Source organism: Centropristis striata, chromosome 4 (assembly GCF_030273125.1).
Source record: "Centropristis striata isolate RG_2023a ecotype Rhode Island chromosome 4, C.striata_1.0, whole genome shotgun sequence".
Lineage (NCBI taxonomy): Eukaryota > Metazoa > Chordata > Actinopteri > Perciformes > Serranidae > Centropristis > Centropristis striata.
In genome coordinates, this window is record NC_081520.1 from 14,027,827 (window position 1) to 14,040,424 (window position 12,598).

Below are 12,598 nucleotides of genomic sequence, written 5' to 3' on the forward strand. Positions count from 1 at the left end.
TTAAGCTGTCTCCTTGTGTACAGCCTGTGAATCATGGGAAATGTCGAGAGCCAGAATGGGGACCATGCCCTCTACGGTAACGAACATGGCTATTTGTCACGTAAGCACATGTCTCGGTCTCTTCGCATCTCCAACAAGCAGTCCAGACGCTCTCGGCATGCTTCATCAGGGAAAATAGAGCACAGGAACTCTGAGACGAGCACACGCTCAAGTAGCACCCCTAGTATCCCACAATCCCTGGCTGACAATGGCCTGGAGCCCTTCAATGAGACAAATATCCTTCCAGACTTTGGAAGCCCCATTTGGGTGGACCGTGTGGCAATGAATCTGCGGCCTGTGTCCTTTCACAACGACCTGGCCAATCCCTCTGTGCACATGAATACAATGCACATAACCCTACCTGGTCCCACTGCAGAGGAGGTGCAGGACCAAGATGTATACACAGGCGAGGTAACATACCTCCAGAAAACTCGGGACGGCTCCAAGGAGACTGTCAGCTTCAAGAAGAAGAGGTCTAAATCTGCCGACATGTGGAGAGATGACAGCCTGGAGTTTTCCCTGTCTGACCTCAGCCAAGAGCACCTGACCAGCACAGAGGAGATCATAGACCCGACCAATGAGAGGGACTTTACTGACTGTAAAGGACACCTGCAGTCCAGCCCCACAGACTCTGCTGACAGGGCCAACTCCCTGGACGAGCTCTATAGCCAGAAGAACCCTGCCCGCAGGCAACCACATGGCCGATATGCCAAGTGGCACGATGCCAGCAGGGCTATCAGGGAGGGCGAAGACGATAAGATGCTGTCTCCATCAGAGGAGGATGGGAACACCTATGGTGCATACACACTCCCATGCCGGCGTTCCCACTGCCTCTCTGAAGGCCTAAGCAGCCACCAAGCAGCCATGTGTGCCAGTATGCAGGGCAGGAGGGCGCAGACTATACAGGTAAGTTGTAGAGCAATTTCACATTGTGCTGATCTTTTAAACCACAAGTTTGTCCTAAAAAAGCTTTTTAGAAACAAACAAAAAGTTCTTAGAAATTGGAACAAATCATTCCCTTAATCCATTAAAAGGTGAAACGTATATTGATGTCCATTTTGACACTCTTTTATATTGGTAAAATGTTGGGAACCTGAACTGTTAAAGCTGTGTCATGGCTCCTTTCTGCTCCTTGGACAGAGTATGAAAAGCTGTGCAGAATCTTAATGTAGTCTGGTGGCATCTCCAATAACACAGCTCCCCTCATTCTCATTTTCCCCCCATTGTGTCTGAGCATTTCCTCTGCTGCATTCACCTCTCAGATAATAAGCTGCTGAAACAGATTAAGTGTAAAAAGAAAGCTTATGTCAGGGGAGCGATGTGTCGTTTCCTGATGAAACTGTTGTTTTTTCTTGGGAGAAGAGACTGCGGGAGGGGGAGCAGAGCTTAAAGTCACTCCCTGTTTGAAATGCCTCAGTCTTTTGTCATGATAATGAGGGGAGGCCTGTGGAAGAGTGTAACAGTAAAACGTGTATGGTGGCCCTGTCACTGCGGGGCACCATCAGCCCTAGAGAATGGAGCTCTGGAGCGCATGATTGGGTCATGTGACCAGATGGAGATATTGAGCTCGGTGTAACCCCCTTCATCTCCCAGGAGCCTTTGCCATGTGGGTAGGAGAGGGCAGACCCTGCAGTGCCACAGGGAGGGCAGGCTGCACTCACACAACAGCAGACGTTTTGCTGTGAGTAATTAATTTTGAGCAGAACCTCAGGATTAAGCAACCCGTGGACTCCGTTGGGCCTCTGTAGTCACAGTATTTGGAACATGTTTAGTAGAATGGCTCTATCCTGTATGTACATAGACAGCTTAGTTGTCAGTGAGGGTAGGAGTTGTTGACTGGCTTCATTCTTAGTGATGAAGAAAACGTGGCTGCCATGCCATCTCACCTGTCTTGTACTTCTGCCGCAACGCAGGATGTCACAGCCGGGGAGGGCAGCGAATATGAAGACAGCGGCATCGATGGGGTGACGGTGGAGGCTGAGCACCAGTCCAGACGCTACAAGACCATGTCAGCCTCTTTCTCTGTGTGCTCGGCGGCCGGCAGGAGCATGTTCGCTGGCAGCGACAGCGGCAGCAGCAGCGGCGGAGGGGCCAGCGAGTGTGTACAAGGTGTGTACGAGAACTTTCGTCAAGAACTGGAGATGAGCTCCTGCCAGACGGAGAGCTTGGAGGAGGCGGGGTCTGCCATGAGTGACGAGCAGAGCACTATGAGCTCCGCCTACCAGTCTGACCCATTGCTCAGCATCGCCCAGGGGATGGTGCGCAAAGCTGGCAGGCTTGCTGTCAAGAACTTCCTTGTACATAAGAAGAACAAGAAAGTGGAGTCAGCTACGAGGCGCAAGTGGAAGAGTTACTGGGTTTCCCTGAAAGGTTTGTTATGCCCGCAACATTTACACTTTTCTATGATTTCAGTATTAATACAGCACAGTCAATATAGAAAACCTCTGTGGGGATTTTCTGCTGACATATTGTAGCTGCGGTATACTTAATATCTAATCAAACTTAAATTTAGAGTAGTAAACCAGCTTTTACTCAAGCATGATGCAAAGCTCATTATCAAATTTTATGCCACTTGACTGTGCTTGAAATCAAATCAGCACTCTAATGATCATGATGCATCTCTAGCTGATAAGTCAGCCATGCTGCACTTCTTAATGTTGGCCACTGGAGAGCAGAATTAAATTGCTTGAGCAAATCTGGCTTTTTCAAAAGAATCTTGAGTGTCATTGTTAGTCTTTCCTAAAGGTTGTGGCCAGCATGAGGCCAGGCTGTTAAGTTATATGTTATGTATAAAATGTAAAAGATTGTTTCTGTTTTCCAGGTTGCACTCTGTTTTTCTATGAGACGGATGGCCGTTCAGGGATTGACAACAACAGTATTCCCAAGCATGCCATATGGGTAGAGAACAGTATTGTTCAAGCTGTACCAGAGCATCCGAAAAAGGACTTTGTGTTCTGTCTAAGCAACTCCCTGGGAGATGCTTTTCTGTTTCAGGTAAGAGCACACTTAAATGTCATCTGGTTCTGAATAATGGAAAATTCTCCCATGGGCAAGCATTACCTTGACCTACAGCACACGTAGTGTTGTCTTTCCTTCCTTGCTCTTTAAAGTCTGATTTGTTATTATAATAAGCAGTGAATTAACACAAGGAAAGCAAATAAAGAGCTTCTATGTTGAATGTCAGGGAGCTGGTTGTTGTTTAACCTCTGACCTTTTCCTGTCTGTCCCCACGCAGACCTACAGTCAGACAGAGCTGGAGAACTGGATCACAGCCATCCACTCAGCATGTGCCACTGCCGTCGCCCGTCAGCACCACAGAGAGGACACGGTGCGCCTGCTTCGCGCAGAGATCAAGAAGCTGGAGCAGAAGATAGACATGGACGAGAAGATGAAGAAGATGGGAGACATGCAGCTGTCTGCCGTTACTGACACCAAGAAGAGGAAGACGATCCTGGATCAAGTAGGTTTTATTCTCCTTTCTCACGCCGGCTTGTCTCTCCTACGGTCCGAACACATCAGGCAGTTGTGTGGGATTTTACGAAGTATTACTTACCGGAAGAGTCTTAAAATATGGTTTGTTCTCTGAGAAAGTCAGGGAAATTAAGATACTTTGAAAATCACTTCACGGGAGTATACTAAGGTGTACTTTACAAAATGGTATGTGTTCATTGTTAATTTTAAATTTGGTTGGATTCTTAATCTTAACACTTTCCCTTTTCTGCTACCCATTCAAAATTTTGAAAATAATGTCCAAATATTAAAGTTTAAACCAACCATTTGTCAAGGACCTGCTGTGACTTTAAATTCCAGAAGAAAATATAATATAAAAAGCCAATGTGAAGCTGCAGCTAGATTAATTTAAATTAGTTTATATTTTACAAAGATAGGAATATTTAACCGTCGCTTAATCCAGGATAAAAGTACTGCTTGCACTGGAACTTTTTTTCTCCACAGCCATGCCAGTTTAAGTGAAAAACATATTTACCTGTGAAGAACTTTTCTGAGCTGATAAACAACTTAACAAGCCAGGAGGACTTCATAAAAGGTCACAGACAAGCTTTGCCTTGATTTAGTAAAGTAGCAGAAAACCTCTTCCACACAAGAGCTCTCGTCATCAACCTCCTGCGCTTTCTCACTGTTGACACAACTATTAAACTTCAAAGAGTAGGAGAACTGCTCCGGGATGAACTTTAACTTTGCCTAAAGGAGGAAACTACTGCAGCACTCAAGATGTTTTTCATCTCACTGATCCACAGCTATAGTGACAATAACCACTACACAAGTTACATACTGTTTGCTTAATTACAGGTATCACATGAAATTTCAATATCCGTATCCCCAAGTTGTTATGATGTAAGAAACAGGAGATGGACAGCGAAACAGGGAGAGGTATGAGGGGATTAAGTAACAGATCGCAGAGTAACCATCCGCTAGAAGTTGCTGATGCTACACACCTATTGGCCACCGGATAGCTTTTTGTGTTTTTTAACACGGTACGCAGTTGGCACCAGTGGATAGCCTGCCATTCTTTTAATTAATTGGAAAGCTCATATTGTCTTTTAATAGGTCTGTTTACAGAGAAGGGAGATCAAATGGCCTTTGTTTGGTTAGTTAGGTAGTGCCTGGTTGGAGCAGTTCTGTTTGGCAGTGTCAGGTTTCGCATTGTGCAGAGCTGAATGGATATAGGCCTGCTCCTTAGAAAGCTCAAACGCTCCCAGCCTCTATCTGCCAGTGGAATGTGCAGTATTGTTTCCTTCTCGTCTCTGGGCTACTTGGCAGTGATACAGAGCCCTCCGCCATGGCACTGGCTGCCTCTTCTAAACACCAGTGCAGGACCGTGACTGGGTAGGGACGGCCCAGTGAATAATCACAATGTCCTGCTCTACTACCCCAGTACACATCAAACCATTAGGAACAGCAAAGCACAGGTTGGCAACGCTTGGAGCAAACTGGTAACAGAGATTCTGGGACAGAGAGGAGATGCTCCATCTCGGTCTGAAGTTGACCAACAAGAGCCCTGATGAACAATTAACTCCATGTTTTGTTGTGTCCCTCTCAACCTGCAGATCTTCCTGTGGGAGTTGAACCTGGAGCAGTTTCACATGGATTTATTCCGCTTCAGGTGCTACCTGGCCAGCCTGCAGGGAGGTGAGCTGCCCAACCCCAAGCGCCTCCTGGCCGTTGCCTCTCGCCCCACCAAGCTGGCAATGGGCCGACTGGGTATATTCTCCGTCTCTTCCTTCCATGCACTGGTAATTATCACCTCTTTTGTTTCTTTATCTACATTAAATACCCTTTTTTAATCTGGTTTTATGAGGCATCATCATGAAAGTTTTTATGTGACGTTTTGCTCAAGTACGCCTGGGCAACACAAACTATAGCTGTTGCTACATCAAACCTGTAACCTTTCAGTTGTGAGATGATCTCTCAAACACTGTGCTGGCCTGTTATTTAAAAGTTCCTTAGATTGTAAGCACAGCAAAAATACTGTATCAACTTCAAAATACACACTGCCATCTCTGAGTACACCTAGTGACTCTCCTGGCAGGGCAATTGATTCCAGAAAGCATTACACACAGTGTCAAACCATGTTTTTCCACAAGAACCGCTATTTTGGAACCTAGGTCTCACACAGAGCACCTGTTTGGGACGGTTTGGTTTAGTTTTGGCCTCCCACTGCTCTCCTGAGGTTATGTGCTCCACAGCTAAAACACGGGTAGTACAGGAAAACATCTATTTGATATTTAGAAGCGCGTTTGCAGATCAGTGAGGTACCACCAACGCAGTGCTGTAGAGCAGGTGGGTGTTTGAGCTGCAAGATAGCAGGGTGGGATGTCTAACAAAAGACACTCTAACAACTCCCCCCTACTCTTTTAAAAAAAATCTTTTCTATCATTTCAGCCCCTCTCTAATTTCCTCATCCGTACTTCCAGTGATACTTGTATCAGCACTATGTCCAAAAAGGGCTTAGAAAATGTGATGGAACAAAAAAGACAGAATGAGTGCCAAGGTTAAGTTTAGAGCATGCTTTCTCCTACATGCACAGTGTTTTTTTTAAATTCAGCATATTTTTAAAGACCTTCCCCCCGCTTCTTCACAAATGAGTAGCCTAGAAATGCCAGGTCGAGTAAAAATCTGCATAAGCCCAGTGCTTGTGTGTAAATGTATGTTAACTATTCATCATGCCGAGGCCCATGTGACCCTTTTTTTCTCATTTTATTTAACCACATTAGTCGATCAAGAACAAGTTTTAATTTACAGTGATGGTCTGGCGAAATGCTTGTATATCAACATTTTATTGCTTAATGGAAACCTACTGCTCGCAAATACTCTTTTAAGCATACTGTTTTAAAAAAAAGTAAAAATAAAATATGCTGTATGAAGAGAAAATACATGCTTGCCAAGTATTTTTGCAAAATGTGTTGTGACATGGGGTCAAACTGATTGTTGTGTCATTCGGTATGTTTGAGCCCTGACTGAGTCATTTTGTTTTTTCAGGTGGCAGCTCGCACAGAGAACGGAGTGAGACGGCGAACACAGGCCATGTCTCGTTCCTGCAGCAAGCGCAAGAGCAGGTTCTCCTCCCTCTGGGGTCTGGATACTACCTCAAAGAAAAAAACAAAAGCCCATCCCAGTATCAACCAGGTCTGTAATGCTGTACAGTTGTTTTCAAGTTTCAAAGCAATCAATTGCCCTGTCATGGCCACAGAAAGATTTCTTTTTGCCTTTTCCTCAAGCCTTTACCATCAGCAGCTCTACTTGAGTTATGACCACTTCACCTCTTTTTTTTGTCCCAGCAGGTCTTTGCTGATGGCGAAGAGCCAGTGAAAAAGCCTGTAGATGGAATATATGTTGACCCTGCCAAGGAACACACAGTAAGGACAAATCATTCTGTTTGCATAAATGTGACAGTGAGGTGTATGTCAAACATGACGAGGGACTCACTCGACTAAATCTTTAGCCAACACTGACATCAATAGTAATATAACTAAGTAGCTGAGCACAGGCCCAGAGGTTATCACTGTAATGGCTTCTCCTTTTTACCAATCCTTTTGAAGGAAATGTATAGTTTTGTACTATAGTCTTTCAAAAATGTATTGCAAGTGCTCAGTAGGTGTATACAGTATCAATTAAGATGGGAAGTACTGGCAAGAGGGTTTACTTTGACTTGTGATTAAAACATAATAGTGAAATTATCACCCATTTTTAATCCCACATGTTTAAATGTAAGAATGGATCTGTATTCAAGCACAGACTTAATTAGCCTTTTAATGTCTCTGTTCTAAGAAAAGTGAGGATGGAACTGTGAAAAGCCTTCAACGGCCCAGCACAGAAAGTGACATCTGGGTCCCTGACCACCTCACCCCCTCCTGGGTGTGTCTGCCAAATGACCAGCCGGTGCTAACGATCATTCAACCTGGGGAGTCAGCTCTGTGCGTTCTGGAAACCATCTGCAAGGTAACAGTGGCCATTCTCAGATGACCTCTCCTGACCAACGGTTCATGTTTTGCTCTGGGATGTTTACTTGATAAAGATGTAATGACACTTTTAAACGTATGCAAAAGATCGGACATTATAGGGAACTGTCTGTCCTCTAACGACATAATTTAACTAGACAAATATACGTTTTTTTAGGGTTGGAAAGATGAGGAAAAAATTATGGAAGAATCAAATATCTCACTGTAGCAAAACTATGTTGCTGGGTAAAAATCATGTACAGCTTTGTTAATCTTTATTTCTGTCCTCAAAAAATGAGTCACTGATAAGCTGCTGTCAAGTTGGTACAGTATCAAACAACCAATCCTCTTTATGTCCTCTTTCCCTTATCCCACAGGCTCACCAGCTCGATTCCACCAAGCACTACTTGCGACTCAAATTCCTTATCGAAAACCAAGTGCAATTCTACATTCCCAAACCAGAAGAGGATGTGTGCGACTTGGTAAGTACCAGCCTACTTGAAGATGATCTTATCCCTCCTTCCCTATCAGACTTTTCAACATTATAAAGGTTTAAAAAAAGTGAAAAATGTGCATTAGCATGTGCGAGGAATCACAACATGGAGAAAACCACTGACCATAAGAGATGTTGCATATTATCAAAAGGTTTTGTACTTTCATCCTTTGGATTTCACGTTTTTGCCGGAGAAACGCCTGACTGGGAGACCCTGATTTACAATATCTGTAATGACTTTTGTATTTCAATCATGTAATCATGACACGTCATAGACCATCCTGCATAAAGACTCTGCTGGAGCTGCTTTGTCTAAGAATACAGAAAATTAATGCTCTCTTTCCATGCTGTCAATAACCCACCCACCAGAATATGAATAAAATAGGCCGTTGTTTCATGATTTATATAATGACTTCTTTTTGTTCTTCACAGCTTTACAAAGAAATTGAGCTCTGCTCCAAAATCACAAAAGTAATCCAGTTTGACAGAGATGAATCCTGCATGATTGGTTATGGTAGGAACCATTTAAATGATCTTGTGTAGTTTCTTTTACATTTGCATTTATTTATTTTCAGCTAAGATGCTATAATGATCTTGGTGTCAATGATTTCAAATGTGTTGCTGCTGTTTTCAGTGTAATAATTGCTTTTCTTGACCTATACACGACCTGTGTTTTTTTTATATGCTATTCCCATTTGTACTGCACAAATCCCTCTGATGTGTTTTATGTAAGAGTCCCCTTTCTCTCTCTCTCTCTCTCTCTCTCTCTCTCTCTCTCTCTCTCTCTCTCCTTCTCTCGTCCTCTTCCCGCCTCTCCTTTTCCTCCTCCAGGTTTCTCCATTTCAGTGGTGGAGGAAGACGGAATACAGCAGCTCTACATCACTGATGTGAAGGCAGGCGGATTAGCCTTCGCCAAAGGTTCATTACCCTTCATTTCCATCAAATGAACTCCCTTCAAAGACCCTCAGTTTTTGTCTGTGAATGGATGAGTTACAGCTAGAGAAAAAAAATCTGGGATGCATTAGCCATTTGTCCGTTCTTACGTTTCAAAACTGAGTATTTTTCTCATAGCAAGGTCAATAGACATCTTTACTGCATCTCTTTAGAAATGCATTAGTGCATGTTTTTCAATAGGCAGGGGAGGTTTTAGAAACCACAGCACTTCTCAAGGCCGTTGATTACTATAATAATAAACACACTGCCTCTCACTGGCCTTTGTGAAGGATGATGCTGTATACAACACCTCGCCACAGCTGCTTCACATTGGTACCCCTGCTATGAAGTTAGACTGCAGGGTTGAGTGATGTCAAAATATGCTGGAGTCGGTCATAGTGCAGGTAGAACACATGCAGTGATGCTGTGCTGCAGAAAATTAGATACCTGCACTGTCTTAGTAGATGACTCTTGGCTGGGCGTAGATAAGTGCGTCATGCTTGTGGGTCTAAAAAGCAAAGAAAACATAATGAATCTGCACCTAATAGCCTCTAAGAAGTATATTTACTTGTTTTGTTTTCATACAATAACATCATCTTCATTAGGGGCTTAATGGCCTGTTAATCAATGTTGAAAATGAGATGGATTGTTACCATCTCGTATTAGGGAAAGTAGATACTGTTTATTTAGTGCATGGATGCGTGACCGACAGTAAATTACATCAAATCTTATGGTGTTCTCACTTTGCAGGTCTTAATGCAGGGGATGAAATTCTTCAGCTGAATGGAAAAGACTCTCACAGTCTCAACTTCTCTGACATGAAGGCGGCTTTTTCTCAAGCCTCGCTGGCTTTGACAGTCAACACCTTGCCTTCTGTGGAGCGTCGCCAGCTCTGTTTCCTGCCGCCACGGCGCTCGGATGCAGAGGAAGATCTTTACACGGACATCTTCTCCCAGAGTCAAGGTGAGATGCACCATCAAACAGCCTGAAATAAGAAATGTAGTCCATCTCAGTATTTTGTTTCCCATACTCGTTTAAAGCTGCATTTGGCAACTTGGCACATTCACAGGTCCAATTAGCAGAACTTATTGGAGGGTTTAATTTTAAGACTTTGATTTCTAGACAGCTTGCACATTGTATTAAAGCCAGGAATTACTCACAATATGGCCATGTTTACCAACACAGCTGGCCTGTAATCACTTTATACCAAATGATACAAACTGGACCAGAAAGGCAGTAGGCAATCCTCAAGCTTTGATTTTCAAGTCTGGTCTGCTGAAAAGGTTTCTTGCATGTGTCCTTTGTGACATCCGTTTAAATTATGCAAACACTCTGAATCTACAGTGTCTTAATTAGGGAAGATGGGAAGCTCTCAGGAGTGTGGTGCACCTTACACTGTTGATAAGGTCACCAGGTTTTACATGAAGGTCTTTAATCTGAATTATATTCACAAAGCAAGGACAATATTTGCCATGCACCTTACAGTGCTTGTGAAACATGCATTCATCTCATTTAAAGAAAAATAATCCTTTACAGCATTTCATGAAGCTCAGGTGTGAAATGTTATGTTTGTTTGTATGTTTGCAGAGGAGATCCTGGATGACGGGGTGGGACTGTTGCTCGAGAGCTCAGGAGACAGTCTGGATGACGATTCTGAGATCTTCAGTGAGTTTGAGTGCAGAAAAGTAAGAGTGCTATTTTTATTATTCGTTTGTGGAGTCTGATTGAGTATCACTACAGCGAACATCTGACAGCACATCTTTCAAATGATGTACTCGCTCCTGCTCTTGTGTCCTGTCCTTGTCCTTCCATTTCACTGCATCCCCCTCAATTCTGTGTTATTGTGAAAGGAGCACTTTACACCAGTTCATTTCACCATTTGAGGCATCATCTCTAACTGGCAGAGCTGCTCTGCTCATGAAAACATGGACATGCTTGATTATACAGGTGTTCATTCCCATGCTTCTTGATCTAAATCTGCATGAGATTTCTCTTCCTTTCATAACACAAAGCTGTTTTGACTGCTCTTAGTAGCCTCTGACATAATGGAAATCAAAGGGGACCTAAATATTAATGTATGCCTACATTGTTGACATGATAAAGTGCATCGCCTGCATTAGAGACTTGAAGCCAAGTATTCACTTGGAATGTAATCGCTAAGTAATGTATGGGTTTTTGATTAAGCTTGCATTCTATTTGCCTAATTATGTTTGGTGATTAGGATCAGGTAATGCACGGAGGAGGTGTATTTATTTAAACTATAAATGAACATCCAGACACGCATTACAAAATAAAGGACTTGGGAAATGACTTATATTTTCCTATTGAGCCACCAGAGTGCTTTGGCTAACGAGATTACGAATTCTTCTTGTGTGCCTAAGTGAAAAGAATACATGACATTAAAGCAGTGGTTTCATCTTCCATCCACAACTAGCAGACTTTTAATGACTACTGGGCTCTAGGGTGATATCATCTTGTAGATAAGTTTATCTGTTTATCTCTGGGATATGAATATCTGAGGTTCTCACAGCAACCCTTGGAGTTCTTCCAGTGACTTAATTCCAGTCATCCCACATGCCCATCAAATTGTTGACTGGCCTTTTATGTTTTCTCTTTAATCCCAACTTCCTATTTAGGGAGCAGCAAATAATCAAATAGTGTACCAGTTTGGGTTAATTGCCTGTGTAATAATGAACAATAATATTATGGAAGTTAACAAAATAAGGACATGGATTTGGGAAATCAGCAAAATAAAGAAAAGAAACTGCGAGCATTACATCATAGTGGCTGGTTTAGGCTGCCCCTCTCTGTTTGAGGCTGTCTGAAGATTACATTAAGGGCTTCCTTTGTCTTTGTGAGGTGTTGAAAGTATTTGATGAATCATTGGATGATGCTGCACTCAGTTTGCACAAGTTCAGAGATGAGCTAAGATTTAAGCCTATGTATCTGAAATGTGGTAATGATGTCTGGCATTAAACCACAAGATTACTGATAACTGTGAATTTACAAAGTGATGTGCTTTTTGGCTTTGCTTGACAAGTGCTCCCCTTGTGTACATCATGATGAGTTGTTGCGATGCATGTTCATACAGTCAGTGAAAAGTTGTAGTGACACCAACAAGGGAGTTCTGTTGCAAAAGTGAATTTACAGTGGCTATAAAGTGAACTCTTTCAGAGATGTATTACTTTCAAGTAAATAAATAATCAATAACCCAATCTAACCCCTGCAGAATTATTCAATTTTATTTTTTGCTTTGGTGCAAAGACAGAGGTTTGTCTAAGATCCTAAGTGTACTCTTATCTTGTTGTTAAATCAAAGACATAAGAATTGTTATGAAAGTCCTTGAATCTATTCATGAGATGGAAAACATGTACATATGTGACCATTTCTGTCGATATATTTTTCTTTTCTTACAATTACTGGTCTGAACAAGGTCATTTTTTTGGCTTGTGGAGAACTGCTTGATTTATCACTTATCATTAAATAAATTTTGGCACGCCTATACATTTCTCCATCTTCATTTTCTTTCTGCAACCCCCCACACCAGTGGTTCTTGTACTCGCCCTCTGCAGCCTGCTCAGCAGCTCCCCTCTTCCCATCACTCTTTTCTTATTCCTGAAATCCTGCATTTATATTCTACTGCGGTGTGGCTCACCCAGCCAATCCTGCTCTACCA

The 12,598-nt window shown here is 42.8% G+C and overlaps 1 protein-coding gene across 3 annotated transcripts in view; it reads left to right on the plus strand.

Annotated features, from left to right (window-relative positions):
* Positions 1 to 12,598, plus strand: part of tiam1b (TIAM Rac1 associated GEF 1b) — a 42,795-nt gene that overhangs the window by 21,018 nt on the left and 9,179 nt on the right. For 2 of the 3 annotated variants that reach the window (XM_059330436.1, XM_059330437.1), the window contains exons 3-15: positions 24 to 945; positions 1,953 to 2,409; positions 2,861 to 3,033; positions 3,275 to 3,499; positions 5,106 to 5,291; positions 6,538 to 6,684; positions 6,837 to 6,914; positions 7,327 to 7,497; positions 7,874 to 7,978; positions 8,422 to 8,503; positions 8,821 to 8,907; positions 9,673 to 9,885; positions 10,510 to 10,607. In XM_059330436.1, coding sequence (XP_059186419.1) covers positions 34 to 945; positions 1,953 to 2,409; positions 2,861 to 3,033; positions 3,275 to 3,499; positions 5,106 to 5,291; positions 6,538 to 6,684; positions 6,837 to 6,914; positions 7,327 to 7,497; positions 7,874 to 7,978; positions 8,422 to 8,503; positions 8,821 to 8,907; positions 9,673 to 9,885; positions 10,510 to 10,607 — 2,934 coding nt within the window. In that variant the 5' untranslated portion in view covers positions 24 to 33. The remainder of the gene's footprint in view (positions 1 to 23; positions 946 to 1,952; positions 2,410 to 2,860; positions 3,034 to 3,274; positions 3,500 to 5,105; positions 5,292 to 6,537; positions 6,685 to 6,836; positions 6,915 to 7,326; positions 7,498 to 7,873; positions 7,979 to 8,421; positions 8,504 to 8,820; positions 8,908 to 9,672; positions 9,886 to 10,509; positions 10,608 to 12,598) is intronic. The other variant, XM_059330439.1, reaches the window with a different exon arrangement.